Source organism: Papio anubis, chromosome 9, assembly GCF_008728515.1.
Source record: "Papio anubis isolate 15944 chromosome 9, Panubis1.0, whole genome shotgun sequence".
In the NCBI taxonomy this organism is placed as follows: Eukaryota; Metazoa; Chordata; class Mammalia; order Primates; family Cercopithecidae; genus Papio; species Papio anubis.
The window spans coordinates 105,579,513-105,598,087 of NC_044984.1; the positions used below are offsets into that span (position 1 = coordinate 105,579,513).

Sequence of the window (18,575 nt, forward strand, 5' to 3'; positions counted from 1 at the left end):
ATGTCAAGTGAGTCATCTTTCAGGGGCAAATGGACATGGCAGACATTGTAAAGGGAGTACACTAGTGTCTGGCATTTGGGTCGCATTGGCTTGGTGGAAAGGCCTGGGTTCAAATCCATCTCTGACTTTTTCTTGCCTGGTGACCTTGAGCAAGTGGATTCCCTTGGCTGGGCCTCAGTGTTCTCATCTGGAAAAGGGGGCTGATAGTGATAGCTCACATAGTTGTTTCCCTTTTTTTTTTTTTTTTTTTTTCCCCGAGACAGAGTCTCTCTCTGCCGCCCAGGCTGGAGTGCAGTGGCACCATCTCGGCTCACTACAACCTCTGCCTCCTGGGTTCGAGCGATTCTTCTGCCTCAGCCTCCCGAGTAGCTGGGACTACAGGCGCAAGCCACCATGCCTGGCTAATTTTTGTATTTTTGGTAGAGACAGGGTGTCACCATATTGGCTAGACTGGTCTCAAACTCCTAGACCTCGTGATCTGCACGTCTCGGCCTCCCAAAGTGCTGGGATTACAGGCGTGAGCCACCGCGCCCGGCCAGTTGTTTCCATAATTTAAGTGAGATATAGAAATATGCAACGTGCTGGCACTTGTTGGAGGTGGGGTCAAGAAATTCCACTTCCTCTGAGCTCTTGGCTGAAGAAATTGGGTGGGGGTCTCATCTGTCCCCTGCCCTACCCAACCTTGTGGATGTGGGGCCCATCTGCCCCAGGACGGATGGTTGCTGGAGTTTGAGAGATGAAGCTCAAACACTCACGTTTGGAGGGCCACAGCCCACTCTGAACCCAGCTGCCACCCTCAGCCACAGCGCCTCGCCCTCCCAGCCTGCGCAGGGAGGGGAGAGGAAATTGGCACTGGGCGTCCCCTGGGCCAGTCGCCATCTGTGAAATGGATTGGTTCTTATGAAGACGGAGCAAAGTTGTATTTCTGGGACGGTAACCCCAGGGGAGGTTGGTAGGACGGTCAGCTGCCGTTTCTTTATCTAATGAAAGCTGTTTCTCCTGGTGTTTCCTGTGTCTAGAATACTCCCCCGCAACCCCCCTGCTAGCTGCCTCATTAGGGCTCCGAGGAGACACCACTCCCCTGACCAGGCTGCCTAGTTAGCGCCACCCAGCCCACCCTCTCCCCCAGCCCTGCTTCATTTTGCTTCTGAGCCTGTCTCACTCCAGTTGCCTCACCCATCCTTTGTCCATCATTCCCTCTAGAATATCAGCCCCAGGAGGGCAGGAATTTTCTCTCACTTCCATCTGGACCTCCACGGCCCAGAGCCTTCCCTGACACACAGCAGGCACTCGGGAAATATTTGGCAACTGAAGAAATGCTGTCAACACGTAGTGGACTGGTGGATAAATGACGACTGCATTAGGGACTCTTAGTCACCTGTCACGGCTGTAACAAATACCATGAGCTTAGAGGCTTAAAACAACACACATTTATGATCTCACCATTCTGCAGAACAGAAGTCCAAGATGGGTCTCACTGGGCACAAATCAAAGCATTCGCAGGGCTGTGTTGTTTCTGGAGGCAGGAGGCTGCAGGGGAGAAGTCATTTCCTTGTCTTTTCCACCTTCTGGGGCTGGGGCCGCCTATGTTCCTTGGCTCATGGCCCCTTCTTCCATCTTCAAAGACAGCCGGGCAGCCTCTTCAGTCAATCTCTGACTGTAATCCCTTTCCATCTGCAACCTTCAGTCCCTGTTCCATGTAACAAAACACACAGGTGGGGCATGGTGGCTCACACTCATAATCCCAGCACTTTTGGAGGCTGAGGCAGGAGGATCACCTGAGCCCAGGAGTTTGAGACCAACCTGGGCAACATAGTTAGACCCATCTCTATAAAAATTAAAAAACTATCTGGGCATGGTGGCACGTGCCTGTGGCCCCAGCTACTCCAGAGGCTGAGACAGGAGGATTGGTTACTTGAGCCCAGGAGGTCGAGGCTGCAGTGAGCCGTGATTGTGCCACTGCACTCTGGCCTGGGCAGCAGAGCAAGACCCTGTCTCTAAAAAGAACAACAAAAAGCACTCACAGGTTCTGAGGGTCAAGATGTCTTTGAAGAGCCATTATTCCTGCCTGCCACAGAGATGCCCCCATGTAAAACTCTAAAACTCTGTGGCACCCTACCCTCTCACCCAGAGCTCTAATAATGTCATCATTTATCACACTTTTCAAACAACCACGTTAATTGAGCACCTACTATGTGAAGAGCCAGAGCTGGACCCAGGGGAGGAAGGGAAGACACGGGAATGAAAAACCAGATTCCTTTGGTGTTCCATGGCTGTCAGGTTCTCTGAGAAACGTTTTCCAAACATTTTAAAGATTTTTTGTCATTTCTCTCTCTTTCAATTTGTGTTTGTAAGAGGAGCCAATGACATTTAGCTGATGCATTGAATACCACTGGACAAAGTAAACGGGAGGCCCTCAGGTTTGCCAAGCCGCCCGGCAGAGCATTCTACTCCACAGAAGTTGGCAGAATCCTGCAATTGTCTGGATGTTTGTAATTTTTTCCTCCCTACCCCAACTCCCAGCAAGGTAGCTCAGGGCTCCACGGATTCCTGCCAGATAGGGAAGGTGGGAAGAAATGAGTTCCCTGTACAACGTAAAATCTGGGAACACAGCACTGTGCGTTGGGGGAGGAAACAAGGAGTGGAAAATACCCAGGGAAGTAAACGATCATTGCAGCTGTGTACTTTCCAGAGCAGCCAACTGAACCCACAGCCCAGTTCCTCAGGAGTCAGAGAGAATGAGGAGGCAGGAGGACCAGTGCCTAGGACCTACCAGGTCCCCTTATGGCATGGGCTTGTCTCCCTGAACGGCAGATTAAATGGATACAGCAGGAGAGAAGTAGGTTAGACTTGAGTGAGGACTTCCTTCCTATGATACTTGGAGCCTTGGCAGTTCCTCAGTCCTCCCTGTCTCACAGTTTGTATCGAGTCCATTGCCAAATGTTATGGTTTGAATTGTGTCCCCCAGAAAGATATGTTGAAGTCCTAACCACCAATACCTCTAAATGTGGCCTCATTTGGAAAAAGCGACTTTGCAGGATATAATCAAGGTAAGATGAGGTCATTAGAGTGACCTGTAATCCAGTATGATTGACATCCTCATAAGAAGAGGAGAGGCCAGGCATGGTGGCTCACACCTATAATCCCAGCACTTTGGGAGGCCAAGATGGAAGGATTGCTGGAACCCAGGAGTTTGGCACCACAGTGAGCTGTGATCATGTCACTGCCCTCTAGTTTGGGCAACAGAGCAAGACCCCATCTCAAAAATAAACAAGAAGCTGGGTGTGGTGGCTCACACCTGTAATCCCAGCACTTTGGAAGGCCAAGGGCGGCAGATCACAAGGCCAAGAGATCGAGACCATCCTGGCCAACATGGTGACACCCTGTCTCTACTAAAGATACAAAAATTAGCGGAGTATGGTGGTACGTGCCTTTAGTCCCAGCTACTCAGGAGGCTGAGGCAGGAGGATTGCTTGAACCCGGGAAGTGGAGGTTGCAGTGAGCCAAGATTACGCCATTGCACTCCAGCCTGGCGAAAGAGTGAGACTCCGTCTCAAAGATAAATAAATAAAATAAAATAAAGTAAATAAACAAACAAACAAGGACCGGGCACAGTGGCTCATGCCTGTAATCCCAGCACTTTGGGAAGCTGAGGTGGATGGATCACTTGAAGTCAGCAGTTCAAGACCAGCCTGACCAACATGGTGAAACTCCATTTCTACTAAAAATAAAATACAAAATAGCTGGGCATCGTGGCTTTTGCCTGTAATCTCAGCTACTTGGGAACCTGAGGCAGGAGAATTGCTTAAACCCGGGAGACGGAGGTTGCAGTGAACCAAGATCCCGCCACTGCACTCCAGCCTGGGTGACAGAGCGAAACTCTGTCTCAAATAAATAAATGAATAAGAATCGGGGAGAGAGAGACAGAAGGTCATGTGACAACGAGGGCAGAGATCGAAGTCGTGCAGCTGCAAGTCAGGGAAAGCCAGATTGCCAGCAACACCAGAAGCTGGGGGAAAGGCCCAGGTCTTCCCTAGAGCCTTGGGGAGAGCATGGCTCTCTGACTACTGACACCTGGATTTCGGACCTCAAGTCTCCAAAACACAGCGGAACAGATTCCTCTGGCTGCTGTGCCCCGTTACCACAAACTGGGCGGTTTAAAGCAACAAATGTTTTCTTTCAGCTGCAGAATCCAGAAGCCCCACATCAAGGTGTCGGCAGAGTTAATTCCTTCTGGAGACTCTGTGGTGGTGTCACATGCCTCTCTCCCAGCTTCTGGGGCTGCCGGCAATCCTTGGCACTCCTAGGCTTCTAGATGTGTCATTTCCACCTCAGCATCCATCTTCACGTGGCCTCCTTCCCTGTGTGGCTCTGTGCATCCTCTCCTCTTCTCCTAAGGACTCCAATCATTGCATTAGGACCCAACCTACTCCAATATGATCTCATCTTGACTTGATGACATCTGCAAAGACCCTGTTTCCAAATAGGGTTACATTCTGATGTTCCAAATTCACATGAACTTGGGGAAACACTGTTCAGCTCAGTGCACCAGGTCCCACCAACGTTTCCTGTGTAACTCGTGAATCTGAGCACTGCTCCCACTTATGCCACCACTGTGACCAGAGCCATCATCATGGCTGCCAGGACTATTGCAGTAGCCACCTGTCTGGTGCCCTCTGCACCCCACTTTTCACAAAGCAGCCAGATGAGCCTTTGAAAAAGGCAAATTAGAATGTGTCCTCCCACTGCCCTTAGGATAAATCCCACCCTCATCTACATTATCAACAGAGGGGCTTTGGGATCTACCTGCCCACCTGTCCCCCTCATCTCCCCCAACTCCACTCTAGCCACTGGGACCTGGTGTCATATCCTCAGATGCCACTGAGCTTTGCACAGATTCCTTCCAGCCACCAGCCTTTTGCACAAGCGGTGCCTCCTACCTAGACCTCTCTCCCACAGATCTTCCCTGCTCCACAGCAGCACCCCTAGTTCCATGTCACTGAGATCTTTCCCAATCTCCTCCCCAAGGTGAGTTGAGATCCCCCCCAGGGTCGGTGTTGATGGAAACATTCTTTATGGTACCACTGAGCACCCTTGCAAAGGTGCAGCACCTGTCTCCCCACTGGGATGTCGGCTGCACAAAGACAGGGGTCTCATCTGTCTCGCTCACCATCATGCCTCCCACAGTCGTTCAATAAACTCGGGCTGAGTAAAGCAGGCACAAGGACTCAGGTGCCCTGGGGAGCTCTGCCAGCTTCAGACTCATCACTGCAGAATGCACCAGCACCAGTCACGGATTTCATATCCACAGACTCCTAGGGGGAGGGTCTGTGTTTGTCCTGGTTTTACAGATGGGGAAACTGAGGCTCTGAGAAGCAAGTGATTTGGGTCCTCCGGGAGGCAGATGCCAAGACAGCTTTAGATATTCAAGGGATTTACTAGGGGAAGGCCCATTTATTAGGAAAGAGGAGAGGGAGAGGGAGGAGGTAGGATGCTAGTCTGATGCCTGAGAAAGGAGGGAAGGAGGAGGGAGGATTGGACAGGATGAACCTTGGACTGCAGCACAGCTCTGAGAAAATCTTGGCCAGGCTGGTGGGGAGTTTCAGAGCAAGGTGTACTGGTCAGCTCCAGCTACCATTAAAAACATACCACAGGCCGGGCGCAGTGGCTCATGTCTGTAATCCCAGCACTTTGGGAAGCCAAGGCAGGTGGATCACGAGGTCAGGAGATCAAGACCATCCTAGCTAACACAGTGAAACCCCATCTTTACTAAAAATACAAAAACAGCTGGGTGAGGTGGCGGGCTCCTATAGTCCCAGCTACTCAGGAGGCTGAGGAAGGAGAAGGGCGTGAACCTGGGAGGCGGAGCTTGCAGTGAACCGAGATCGCGCCACCACACTCCAGCCTGGGCGACAGAGCGAGACTCCATCTCCAAAAAAAAAAAAAAAATCTCAGGCAGTGCGCTTTGGCTTACGCCTGTAATCCCAGAACTTTGGGAAGCCGAGGCGGGCAGATTGTCTGAGGTCAGGAGTTTGAGACCAGCCTGACCAACATGGTGAAACCCCATCTCTACTAAAAATACAAAATTAGCCAGGTGTGGTAGCCTGCACCTGTAGTCTCAGCTACTCAGGAGGCTGGAGCAGGAGAATCACTTGAACCCAAGACGTGTAGGTTGCAGTGAGTTGAGATCACACCATTACACTCCAGCCTGGGCAACAAGCGCGAAACTCCATCTAAAAAAACAAAACACACCCAGAACAGGAGCAAGAAATTTACTTTCCCACAGTTCAGAAGGCTGGAAGTTCAAGATCAAGGTGCCTTCAGGGTTAGTTTCCAGTAGAACCTCCCTTCCTGGCTTGCAGACAGCTGCCTTCTTACTGTGTCCTCACACAGCCTTTCCCCTATTGATGCACAGAAAAGGGGATGATCCATGGGTCATTTAAATTAGTGTCCCCACCTCCCCCACCAAAGGCTGTTCAGAAAGTCAGGGATGCTTCTGACAATCTAGAGGATACCACAGGCCGGGTGCGGTGGCTCACGTCTGTAATCCCAGCACTTTGGAAGACTGAGGCGGGCGGATCACTTGAAGTCAGGAGTTAGACACCAGCCTGGCCAACCTGGTGAAACCCTGTCTCTACTAAAAATACAAAAAAAATTAGCCAGGTATGGTGGCGCATGCCTGTAATCTCAGCTACTCTGGAGACTGAGGCAGGACAATCACTTGAACCCAGGAGGCAGAGGTTGCAGTGAGCCGAGATCACGCCACTGCACTCAAGCCTGGGTCATGGAGTGAGACTTAGTTTTTTGTTGTTGTTGTTGTTGTTGTTTTTTAAAGACAATCTCCAAATGTAGCCACATGGGGGCCAGATTAGGCCTTCAGGATGCGGGTCTGCGGCGGGCAGGGTCACAGTTCAGTCCATGGTACAATTGCCTGTTCCAGCATTAGGCAGGACTATTCCCGCCATGCTCAGCCATTGGAAGATGCCACACCTGGAAGGTGTCACCAACACCTCGAGGGAGGTTCTCTCTCGAAGGGAGCGCTGAGTGGCACCTTCCACAACTGCCACGAGTCATAATAATAAGAGCAGCACTCATTTGGAGTCCACAGATGCCGGGCACTGAAGCAGGAGCTCGGCGTGCTCAGATAGCCCCTGCGTAACCCCATGCAGTAGGTCCTTTTGTTATCTCCCTTTTACTAATGGGGAAACTGAGGCTCGGGGACCCTAAGTTACTTTCCCTGGTGGTGTTACAGCCAGGGTCTGACCTCCAGCCTCCCAGCCTGGCCTCCTTTCCCTTTCTCTAAGCGTGTCTTTGGGGATTTGGGGAAATCACAGTGTTCCCCAATTTCTGTAGTTTTAGTAGAGAGGGGTTTCACCATGTTGGTCAGGCTGGTCTCAAACTCCTGACCTCAGGCAGTCTGCCCACCTCGGCCTCCTAAAGTGCTGGGATTACAGGCGTGAGCCACGGCACACGGCCTGTGGTATGTTTTTAATGGCAGCTGGAGCTGACCAGTACACCTTGCTCTGAAACTCCCCACCAGCCTGGCCAAGACTTTCTCAGAGCCATGCCACAGTCCAAGGTTCATCCTGTCCACTCCTCCCTCCTCCTTCCCTCCTTTCTCAGGCATCAGACCAGCATCCCACCTCCTCCCCTTCCTTCCCCTCTTTCTTTTGTGGGCCTTCCCCTAATAAATCCCTTGCATATCTCTTGCATCAAGTTCAGCCGTGTCTCATAATCACCCTCCCTGACCATCCTGGTTGTAAGGGATAGACCCAGGGCCAAAGTACTCGCCTCCATGGCCTCCTGCCTCTATCTGATGACACCTAATGTTGAGTGCATGCCTGAGATATATTGTAATGGGCATTTGGACAGGGGAACCAGAGAATTGAGTGCGTTGTCCAGGGTCACCCAGCAGGCCAGCAGCAGGACCGAGGGCAGCCGTCCGACTTGTGCTTCTGGTCTAATAGTAAGAAGCCAGGGCCCTCATGGTCTGTCTCAAAGCAGCCCGGCCCAGGAGATAAGGCCAGGCAGTAGCAGAGCAAAGCTGGGACACGAGCAGTGGTCCCCTCTGGCCTCTGTGGGAATCAGCCCATTGTTCTTTACTGAGCACTTAGGTGTACCAGGCACTGTTGCAAAACTTAGGTTTCACATCTTCATAGTAAGTTAGTTATGCGGTTAGTGTCACCATTTTATAGAAGGGAAAACTGAAGCTTAAAGGGCTGAAATGCTTCACTTAAGACCACACAATGAGTAAGTGGCAGAGATGGGATTCTAACCCAGATGGCTCTGCCTGCAGAGCCGCACTTTGAGCTCACCTCTCGCTTCTTGCTCTCGCTCTAATCAAACCTCTGCTCAAGTGACGCTTTCCCCTCGTGCAGCTCGGAAGGGCCTCTGGTCTCTTCGCCAACCTCTCATTGCCTCAGTTAGTGAGCAGATGTTTATGAGGCACCTACTGTGTGTCAGCGAACAAGACAGACCCTCAGAGCCTATTTCCTCCTCTTTCCTTCCTGGAGGTGCACTGCGGTAGTCCACCCCTCCTGGTTGCTTCCTGGCCAGGCTGCCCTGCATCCGCCCTGTCTAAGCCACAGGGTTTCCTTTCTCCCCCAAACCTGTGATGTCATCTGGGAAAGCCCAGGGTACACCTGGCCCTGCACCCTCCTGAGCATTCAGTCCTCAGTCTCTTTATTATTAGGCCCAATTTTTACCCAGCCTTGAAATGAATCTATTAAACCAGTGATTTCTTAGGTCTCCTTTGGCCCAAAATCATTCATCACATGTATCCATCAGGGTTCTTTAGTGCCATGCAGCAGAAGCCAGCTCTGCAAAACTATTAGGCATGAAAGGAATTTATTAGATGGCAGAAGGTGGGGGAGAATGGTGAGACCACCTGGGTCAGATGGGACCAGAGCAGTGGGTAGCTGGGCCGGCTGAGGGATCCATTCAAATTCCCAGGGCAGAGCATCTGACCCGCTGCCAGGGGAAGGCGGGGCATCTTAATTGACAGCTCCATTGTATCTGAGAGAGAATGGAAATCACCCATTAGTTAGAAGGTCTAGCAGCCGAGTCATGAACAACCCCACCCGCTCCCTGAAAGGACTAAGACTGACACACATGAGAATCTTTAGGACTGAGTCCCCGAGATGTTTGACAGATTCCCCAGGGGACTCTGATGTGCCCCTGCTTCGAGCCAGCAAGGTCTCTTGAGCACCCTGTTCTGCCAAGCGGGGCCAGTGTCCCTGGACGGCAGCTCAACCCTCCCTGCCTCACCCTGGGGAAATGACTTCACCCCAGTGCCTCCGTTTTTCCATGTGGGAAATTGGGATCCAGCAGTGCCTGCCTCTGTGTTGTGGTGAAGACTGAACGAATTCTAATCCGTGGAAAGGGCTTTGGCCGTTAGGACTCCGTTGCAGCCCGACTTTGGCCAAGGCATCTGGATATTACAGCCACCTTCTCCCTCAAGTTGGGGAATCCGGGACAGCACAGTGTGAGAGGAAACGGTCTAAGGGCCCATCTCAGCCTCTGCCACCAACTCTCCAGCAGATTTCAGGGATAACATCAGACCCCACTGTGTCCTGGGGTGGAAGGGATGTTGGACGGATTGATCTGATAGATCGCTCCCCAGTGTGACTTTCTAAGTTTAAATATTTGGGTCCCAAAGTAGAGTTAGCTCAAAGCAGGATTATTAGATTCTGGGTCTCTGGGGCACTGATGCAAACAGGTGAAGCCATACCCTGTCCCGAGTTCCACAGAGCATCTCTGCCCAGACAGCCAGCGCCCAGAATGCCAGCGCCTGGTGTGCTGCCTTGTCTAGGGGTGATAAAAGCAGACAACACTTAGCAAGCGCCACCCTGTGCCTGGGTCTGCAATTATCTGCACACCTTCTCTCCCCCAGTCCTTAACCACCCTAGACATGCACCCCCATTTTACAAATGAGGAAACAGAGGCTCCAAGAGGTTAGCTTGGCCAATTGCAGTAGGAGCTGACACCCGATCCTTAAATCACTACTGCCTCTCTCAATATCTTTTTAAAATCTTCCCAATAAGAATTCCTGGGAAGACCAGGTGTGGTGGCTCACACCTGTAATCCTAGCACTTTGGGAAGCCAAGGCAGGAGGATCACTTTAGGAAGGGATTTGAGACCAGTCTCGGCAACATAGCAAGACCCCATCTCTACAAAAATTAAAAAATCAGTGGTTGGGCGCAGTGGCTCATGCCTGTAATTCTAGCACATTGGGAGGTCAAGGTGGGAGGATCACCTGAGATTGGGAGTTTGAGACCAGCCTGGCCAACATGGTGAAACCCCATCTCTACTGAAAATACAAAAATTAGCCTGGCATGGTGATAGCTGTACTCCCAGCTACTCGGAAGGCTAAGACAGGAGAATCGCTTGAACCCAGGAGGCAGAGGTTGCAGTGAGCCTAGATCGAGCCACGGCACTCCAGCCTGGGTAACAGAGCAAGACCTTGTCTCTAAATAATAACAGTAATAATAATTCCTGGGAATTAGGAAGTTTCCAGTTTATAAATAGAGAAACTGAGGCTCCAGGCCCCATGGGATCTGGACCCTGAGCTGGACTTTGGACTCTGTGAACTTAATGACTGTTTTACACCGTACCTGCAAAGCAAGGCAAAAAGACAGAGCTTTGAAATCTATGGACCTGACAAAGGTCCAGCCAGACCCTGTTCCCACCAGCCTCTCTAGGGAGCCACGTAAGGCCAGCCTCCCCAAGACAGAGCACACAGCCAGCAAGGAATGACCCACAGGGCCTCAGAGTAGAATGAAATATCAATACCTAATCCCTGAGAACAGGGTGAGTGACAGACATCCGTTATCACCAAGTATAGTCGTTTGGTTCAATGGGCTCACGGCCAGCAGAGCCCCTGGGCCACGAGCCGGATTCTCCCCCTCCTTGGAACCGGAGCAAGCCCTCCGTGGCCCTGCGTGGTCCACTTGGCACCACACCGTCTTGTGTTTGTCTAACTTCCCTGACCCCGGCGAGTGCTCGTCGCCTTTTTTCCTCCTTTCTCAAAAACCAGGACACAATAGGAAGCGTTTCCTTGAACTTATTAAAAAATCCAGACTTGTAAATTAATTTGTTCGTGTTGTACAAAGGCAGTGCAGATGGACTCATTAGCATGCACACAACAAATAATTATAGATGAATTTTTAGCTGGCCTGCCTAATGCGCTTGCTGGGTTAATTATGTCAATGTATAATTACATCAGCCCGGGGAGACATAATGGCATACCCTGCTGCGCAGGCCCTGCCTAATGGCGGGGCGTGGGGGCTGCCGGCAGATGAAAGCCACCACTGCCTTCCTGCGCACCTGCTTACCTCGGCATGGACGCCCATTGTCCGAGCCCCCGCCACCTAAACAAACTGGCCACAGCAGAGTAAAACAGGGAAGCCTCCTTGTTCCAGCCAGACCTGAAGGCCCCATGTACAGGCACAGCCCCGTTTCTTCCATCAGCAGATATTTATTGGGTTGGACTGTGGGTCACACTTCATGGTGGGTACAAGAATTCCAGCAGGGTGGGGGGTGGGAGAGGGTGCAAAAACAGATGCAGTCTGGCCTTCCCATGTGGAGTTTGCAGTCCAGTGGGTGTTAATTAGGTGAACCTGCAAATAAACGTGCATTAGAACTGCAGTGGGTGCCGTGAAGGAAAGGTGCAGGCAGCTCATATCAGAGTACAGGTTAGTAGAGGGCTTCCTGGAAGCAGGGGCATTTGAGTTGCACTATGGAAGGCAAGTAAGTGTTAACTAGCTGAAAGGCGTTGCTCAGGGGAGGATGTTCCTGGTAAGGATCCCGTGCAAAGGGTCTGAGGTGGGAAGTAAGAAGAAGCCAATGTGACTGGAGCTCAGAAAGAAGTGAGGGCTTCTGTTTACTCTGAGCTGACCAAGTGTGTGGTGCCACGTGGAGCATTTTACATGGATCCTTACCACAGCCCCATGAGGTTGCTACATTTATGGTGAGGCACAGAGAGGTACAGTCACTTGCCAAAGTCACACAGCAATCCCCAGAAGCAAGTATAGATAAGCAGACTCCAGGGATATCTAACCTTGAGGTCCATCTTCTTAATCCCTCTGCTTCCCAGCAGAGAGCAAGGGCCAAACAGATGCTGGCAGAAATATCTGGGGGAGGGGCCAGGCATGATAACTCATGCCTGTAATCCCAGCACTTTGGGATGCCAAGGCAGGCAGATCACCTGAGTTCGAGACCAGTCTGACCAACATGGTGAAACCCCAACTCTATTAAAAATACAAAAATTTGGCCAGGCGCAGTAGCTCATGCCTGTAATCCTGGCACTTTCAGAGGCCAAGGTGGGTGGATCACCTGAGGTCAGGAGTTCAAGACCAGCCTGGCCAACATGGTGAAACCCCATCTCTACCAAAAATAAAAAATTTAGCTGGGTGTGATGGCGCGCATCTGTAATCCCAGCTACTCAGGAGGCTGAGGCAGAAGAGTCACTTGAACCCAGGAGGCAGAGGTTGCAGTGAGCCAAGATCGTGCCACTGCACTCCAGCCTGGGCAACAGTGCGAGAATCCATCTCAAAAAAAATAAATAAATAAATACAAAAATTACCCAGGTGTGATGGCACACACCTGGAATCCCAGCTCCTTGGGAGGCTGAGTCAGGAGAATAGCTTGAACACGGGAGGCAGAGATTGCAGTGAGCTGAGATCACGCCGCTGCACTCCAGCCTGGGCAAACAGAGCCAGACTCTGTCTCCAAAAAAGAAAAAAGGAAAAAAGAAAATTCTAGGGGAGGGACCAGGAAAAGACAGGGCTTCCATGCATTAGAAAGAACTGAACCAGACTAGGCCCCTTGGTCTATGTCCAGGACCCTGGCTTTCCTGGGTGCCGTGGACACCATCTGCACCTGCTAGGGCTGGCAAGAGCAGGCACTAGGACAGGAGGCCTTTGTGGTATCAAAGCAAGAGACCCAGTTTCGAGTCTCACGTCTACCCTTCAGCAAGTCACCTGGTTTCTCTGAGCCTCAGTTTCCTCATCTGTGAAAATGCACTGGATCCAAGCCAGCCTCCAGGGGATGCCGTGAGGATGCTGGGAAGCCAGTCCTGTGCATGGGCTTTGTAGCCTGGAAGGTGCCAACACACCTCTGAGATGATCCACGTTTCTTAGTCCCTGCCCTAGATGGGGACTTGGGGAAAGTGTCCTGGAAGAAGTGAGGCAGGACTTCAGAGTATAAGGAAGCAGATGTACTTGCGGCGTGAAGGGCTGGGAGAGGGAACTGAATTCCAGGCAGTAGGACCTGCGCATTCCTCACCTTTGAGTGATTGGGGAATTGGTGGACATCTTACATCTAGATGTGTGTTTTGCCCCCCGAAAAAGCCGTTAACCAACAACGTGTGTCACAAATGATGGTGTCACCAGGTCCACTGAGAAGCACACCAAGAATTACATGGGCGAGGATGTTGGTGCAAAATAGGAATACAGGGAGCGGGGAGGCTGGGAGAGCTCGCGAAGAGGTGGGGCAGCCACCTGGGAGCATCTAGACCCCCACACAGCCTACGGAAGTGCTGGGTGAGGCCATGGGGGAGTCGTCACTCCAAAGTCAGCCCTCAGAGCAGTCCCGCCTCGGTATCCCCGCTGCACACAGGCATGTAGGTGGAGGCCATGGGAAGGTTGGCCTCAGAGCGATGGATCTCAGAGCAGCAGCCAGATCCTTGCTCAGTGCCCCTTGCTGTAGTTGGAGGTCTGCAAGGCACAGTTTCAAAGTGCCACAGATGGCATCATAAAATCAAGAAAATGCAGTGAGGCCAGGGCAACATGATGAGACCTGTGTCTACAAAAAAATACAAAAATTAGCTGGGCATGGTGGTGCACACCCTTGATCCCAGCTACTCGGGAGGCTGAGGCAGGATCACTTGAACAGAATCTCACTCTGTTGCTGAGGCTGGGGTATAGTAATACAATCTCTACTCTCTGCAGCCTCGACCTCCCAGGCTCAAGTGATCCTCCCACTTCAGCCGCCTGGGTAACAGGGACTACAAGCATGTGCCACCATGCCCAGCTAATTTTTTTTTTTTTTTTTTTTTTGAGATGAAGCCTTACTCTGTCCCCCAGGTTAGAGTGCAATGGCGCCATCTCGGCTCACTGCAACCTCTGCCTCCTGGGTTCAAGTGATTCTCCTGCTTCAGCCTTCCGAGTAGCTGGGATTACAGGTGCCTGCCACCACACCCAGCTAATTTTTTTTTTTTTTTTTTTTTTTTTTTTTTTTTTTTGAGACGGAGTCTTGCTGTGTCCCCAGGCTGGAGTGCAGTGGCACGATCTCGACTCACTGCAAGTTCCACCCCCCAGGTTCACACCATTCTCCTGCCTCAGCCTGCCAAGTAGCTGGGACTACAGGCGCCGCCACCATGCCCGGCTAATTTTTTATATTGTTAGTAGAGACAGGGTTTCACCGTGTTAGCCAGGATGGTCTCCATCTCCTGACCTCATGATCCGCCCGCCTCAGCCTCCCAGAGTGCTAGGGTTACAGGCGTGAGCCACCGCGCCCAGCCACCCAGCTAATTTTTGTATTTTTAGTAGCAACGGGGTTTTACCATATTGGTCAGGTTGGTCTCGAACTCCTGACCTCAGGTGATCCACCCGCCACGGCCTCCCAAAGTGCTGGGATTACAGGCATGAGCCACTGAGCCCAGACTACTTTTTAAATTTTTTTGCAGAGATGCGATTTTGCCATGCTGCCCAGGCTGGTCTTGAACTGCTGGGTTCAAGTGAGCCTCCCACCTCGGCCTCCCAAATTGCTGGGATTACAGGCGGTAGCCACTGCACTCGGACAACCTTTTTTTTTTTTTTTTTTTTTTTTTTTTGAGACGGAGTCTTGCTCTATCACCCAGGCTGGAGGGCAGTGGCGTGATCTCAGCTCACTGCAATCTCCACCTCCCGGGTTCAAGCGATTCTCCTGCTTCAGCCTCCAGAGTAGCTGGGACTACAAGCGTGAGCCACCATGCCTGGTTAATTTTTTTGAATTTTAGCAGAGATGGGGTTTCACCATGTTGGTCAGGCTGGTCTCGAACTCCTGACCTCAGATGATCCGCCCACCTTAGCCTCCCTAAGTGCTGGGATTACAGGCATGAGCCACCGCACCCAGCCTGGTCGACTGTTATTATTGTTAGTATTATTCCCAGCTGGACAGGACACCCACACCCTGGAGAGAGCAGATGCTGCCCTGAACAAGTGCCTGGACGAGCCTGCTCCGTCGTGGAGCAGAAAGTCCATGCTATTTCCTGCGAGCCAGCAGGGTGACTCCAGTGGCTCCTGTGGGGCCTGCCAGGCCCTGCAGCCACAGTCCAGGTGTCCCCATCCATCAGGCCCTCATCATCCCTGTCTTTCTCTCCCTGCACAGACCCCGTGCCTGTGTTTGAGGCGGCGCGCGGCCTAGACGACAGACTGCAGCCCCCCAGCTTTGACCCCAGCGGGCAGCCCCGGCGAGACCTCCACACTTCGTGGAAGAGGAACCCCGAGCTCCTCAGCCCCAAAGGTACTGATACGGCCTTCTCGGCGCATCTACAATAAACAACCAGGCTGCAGATCTTCAGAGCCAAACTCGGCCAGCCTTGTTGGGGGGTGGCTGGGGCAGGGAACTGGGCAGGTGAAGGCCTTTGGTAACCGTCTAATTCCTGGGTGTATATTGAGCCTAGCACTGGAAACGCAATTGGGAGTAAAAGAGAAAAATCCTGCCCTTGTGGTGATGATCTTCTAGAAAGGGAGACTGTCAGTGAACAAATTAGTAAGACATATAGCGTGGCAGGTGGAGAGGGAAGTCAAGAGACCCGTTCAGGTTCCCACCCTCCATGGCCAGCCCCAAAGCACCCTCTGCCCCTGTGACGAATTCAGCACCAAAAGCACCCACCAAGCCCTGGGATGAGCCCCCACAGGGCCTGCCAAGGCGGACGTGATGCAGGTGAGGCCAGTGATGGCTGAGCGTCCACATGTGCGCCCTCCACAGTGGGGAGGGGAAAATAGTCTGGCAGTCCTTTGCTAACTAAAACACAGGCTCACCACATGACCCAGAAGTACCACAGCTAGGTGTGGACCCCAGAGAACTGAAAACACGGGCTCAAAACAGTGTACACAAATGTACATGGCAGTGTTACTTATAACAGCAAAAGCAGAAACAACTCAAGTGGCTTTCAACAGCTGAATGGACAAACAAAATATCCATAGAGTGGAGTATTACTTGGCCATGAAAAGGAAGGAAGCACTGATCCATGCTACAACATGGGTGAACTTTGAAAACATGGTGCTGGCCAGGCGCGGTGGCTCACGCCTGTAATCCCAGCACTTTGGGAGGCTGAGGCAGGTGGATCACAAAGTCAGGAGTTCGAGACCAGCCTGACCAACATAATGAAACCCCGTCTCTACTAAAAATACAAAAATTCGCCTGGTGTGGTGGCACACACCTGTAATCCCAGCTACTTGGGAGGCTTAGGCAGGAGAATTGCCTGAAACTGGGAGGCGGGGGTTGCAGTGAGCCAAGATCGCACCACTGCACTCCAGCCTGGGCGACAGAGCAAGACTCCATCTCAAAAAATAAATAAATAAAAAGAAAACATAGTACTGAGTGGAAGATGCCAGACAGGAAAGGCCACATAATATACGATTCTGGTGGTGTGAAATGTCAAAACAGGCAAATTCATAGAGACAGAAAGGAGATTGGTTGAGTTGTTTAATGGGTACAAGGGGTTTCCTTTTGGGGCAGTGACAATGTTCTGGAACTAGTGGTGGTGGCTTCACAAAACTGTGAATATACTAAATGTCACTGTAAAATGGTGCTTAAAATAGTGAATTTTGGCCAGGCGCATTGGCTCACACCTGTAATCCCAGCACTTTGGGAGGCCAAGATGGGCAGATCACTTGAGGTTAGGAGGTCAAGACCAGCCTGAACAACATGGTAAAACCCCATCTCTGCTAAACAAACAAAACTTAGCCAAGCATGGTGGCGGGCACGTATAATCCAGGTACTCACGAGACTGAGGCAGGAGAATTGCTTGAACCCAGGAGGCAGAGGCTGCAGTGAGCTGAGATCGCACCACTGCACTTGCAGTCCAGCCTGGGCAACAGAGCGAAACTCCGTCTCAAAAAAAAAAAAAAAAAGTGAGTTTTATGTGACGTATATTTTACCACAATTTTAAAAGTATAATAAAGCAGGCCCCGGAGGTATGAGCAGGCAAAAGAAGCTCTGCATGTACTGACACTGGTGTCACAGTGGAAATGACCTGTGTGCTGAGGACACGGGGCCCGCAGGGCCCCACAGCTGCACTCTCTCCAAGGCCCGAGTTTGGGAAATTGATCGCAATCGATGATCGATCCAGTTTACAGGAAGCCGCTCTGGCTGTCACGTTGCTCTCTTGGCAATGGGGGTTTTCCCTCTTTTTCTCCCTGCAGAGCAGAGAGAGGGGACGTCGCCTGCCGGGCCCACGCTGACCGAGGGAAGCCGCCTCCCAGGCATTCCCGGGAAAGCCCTCCTGACAGAAACCTTGCTGCAGAGAAATGAGGCGGAAAAACAAAAGTGAGGAAGGGAGGGTGGGTGGGAGGGAGGAAGGAACGGGCAGGGCTCCTGCTGCCCCACCTGGCTGGGTCATGGACAGGGAAAGTCTCCTACCAGAATCCAGATGCAGGCTGGAGACCAAGATGAGGAAGGGCCGAGGGCTTTGGACTCCAGCCGGGTCTGGGTTCAAGCTCCACCGCAGGAACTCAGTGGCCAGCCCTGGGCAAGTCACATCATCCTCTGAGCCTCAATTTCCCCCCCTGGTAAATGGGGCTAAGGGCGATCCATTCCTCAGCATTCTCTAGAGAAACAGAACTGGTAGGATTTTTTTAATGATTAAGACATGTACTTCTAGGACTTAGCTTATGCAGTTATGGGAACTGCCAGGTACAAAATTGGTAGAGCAGGAGTTGGTGCTGCAATATTTTTAAATTTTATTTTACAATAATTAGAATGTTTTAGAGATGGGATCTTGCTCTGTCACTCAGGCTGGAGTGCAATGGCACAATTATAGCCCACTGCAGTCTGTAATCCCGGCACTTTGGGAAGCCAAGATAGGAGGATTGCTTGAGGCCAAGAGTTCAAGACCAGCCTGGGCTACAGAGCTGGAGTGCAGGGTGCAATCTTGGCTCACTGCAACCTCCGCCTTCCGGGTTTAAGCAATTCTCCTGCCTCAGCCTCCCGAGTAGCTGGGATTACAGATGTGCACTACCACACCTGGCTAATTTTTGTATTTTTAGCAGAGACAGGATTTCACCATGTTGGCCAGGATAGTCTCAAAATCCTGAACTCAAGAGATCCTCCCGCCTTGGCCTCCCAAAGTGTTGGGATTACAGGTGTGAGTCCCTGTGCCCAGCCACAAAAAAAAAAAAAAAATTTCTATATATATATATATATATTTTTTTTTTTTTTTTTTTTTTTTTTTTAATTAGCCAAGCATGGTGGCATGTACCTGTAGTCCCAGCTACATGTAAGGCGGAGGCAGAGCAGAGGATCACTTGAGCCCAGGTGGTTGAGGCTGTAGTGAGCTATGATTGTGCCACTGCACTGTAGCCTGGGCA

The 18,575-nt window shown here is 51.5% G+C and overlaps 1 protein-coding gene across 5 annotated transcripts in view; it reads left to right on the forward strand.

The window, feature by feature from the left end:
- Positions 1–18,575, forward strand: part of CUX2 (cut like homeobox 2) — a 319,501-nt gene that overhangs the window by 245,907 nt on the left and 55,019 nt on the right. For all 5 annotated transcript variants that reach the window (XM_031650754.1, XM_031650756.1, XM_031650753.1 and 2 more), the window contains exons 5-6: positions 15,370–15,504; positions 17,412–17,535. In XM_031650754.1, the coding sequence (XP_031506614.1) occupies positions 15,370–15,504; positions 17,412–17,535 (259 nt within the window). The remainder of the gene's footprint in view (positions 1–15,369; positions 15,505–17,411; positions 17,536–18,575) is intronic.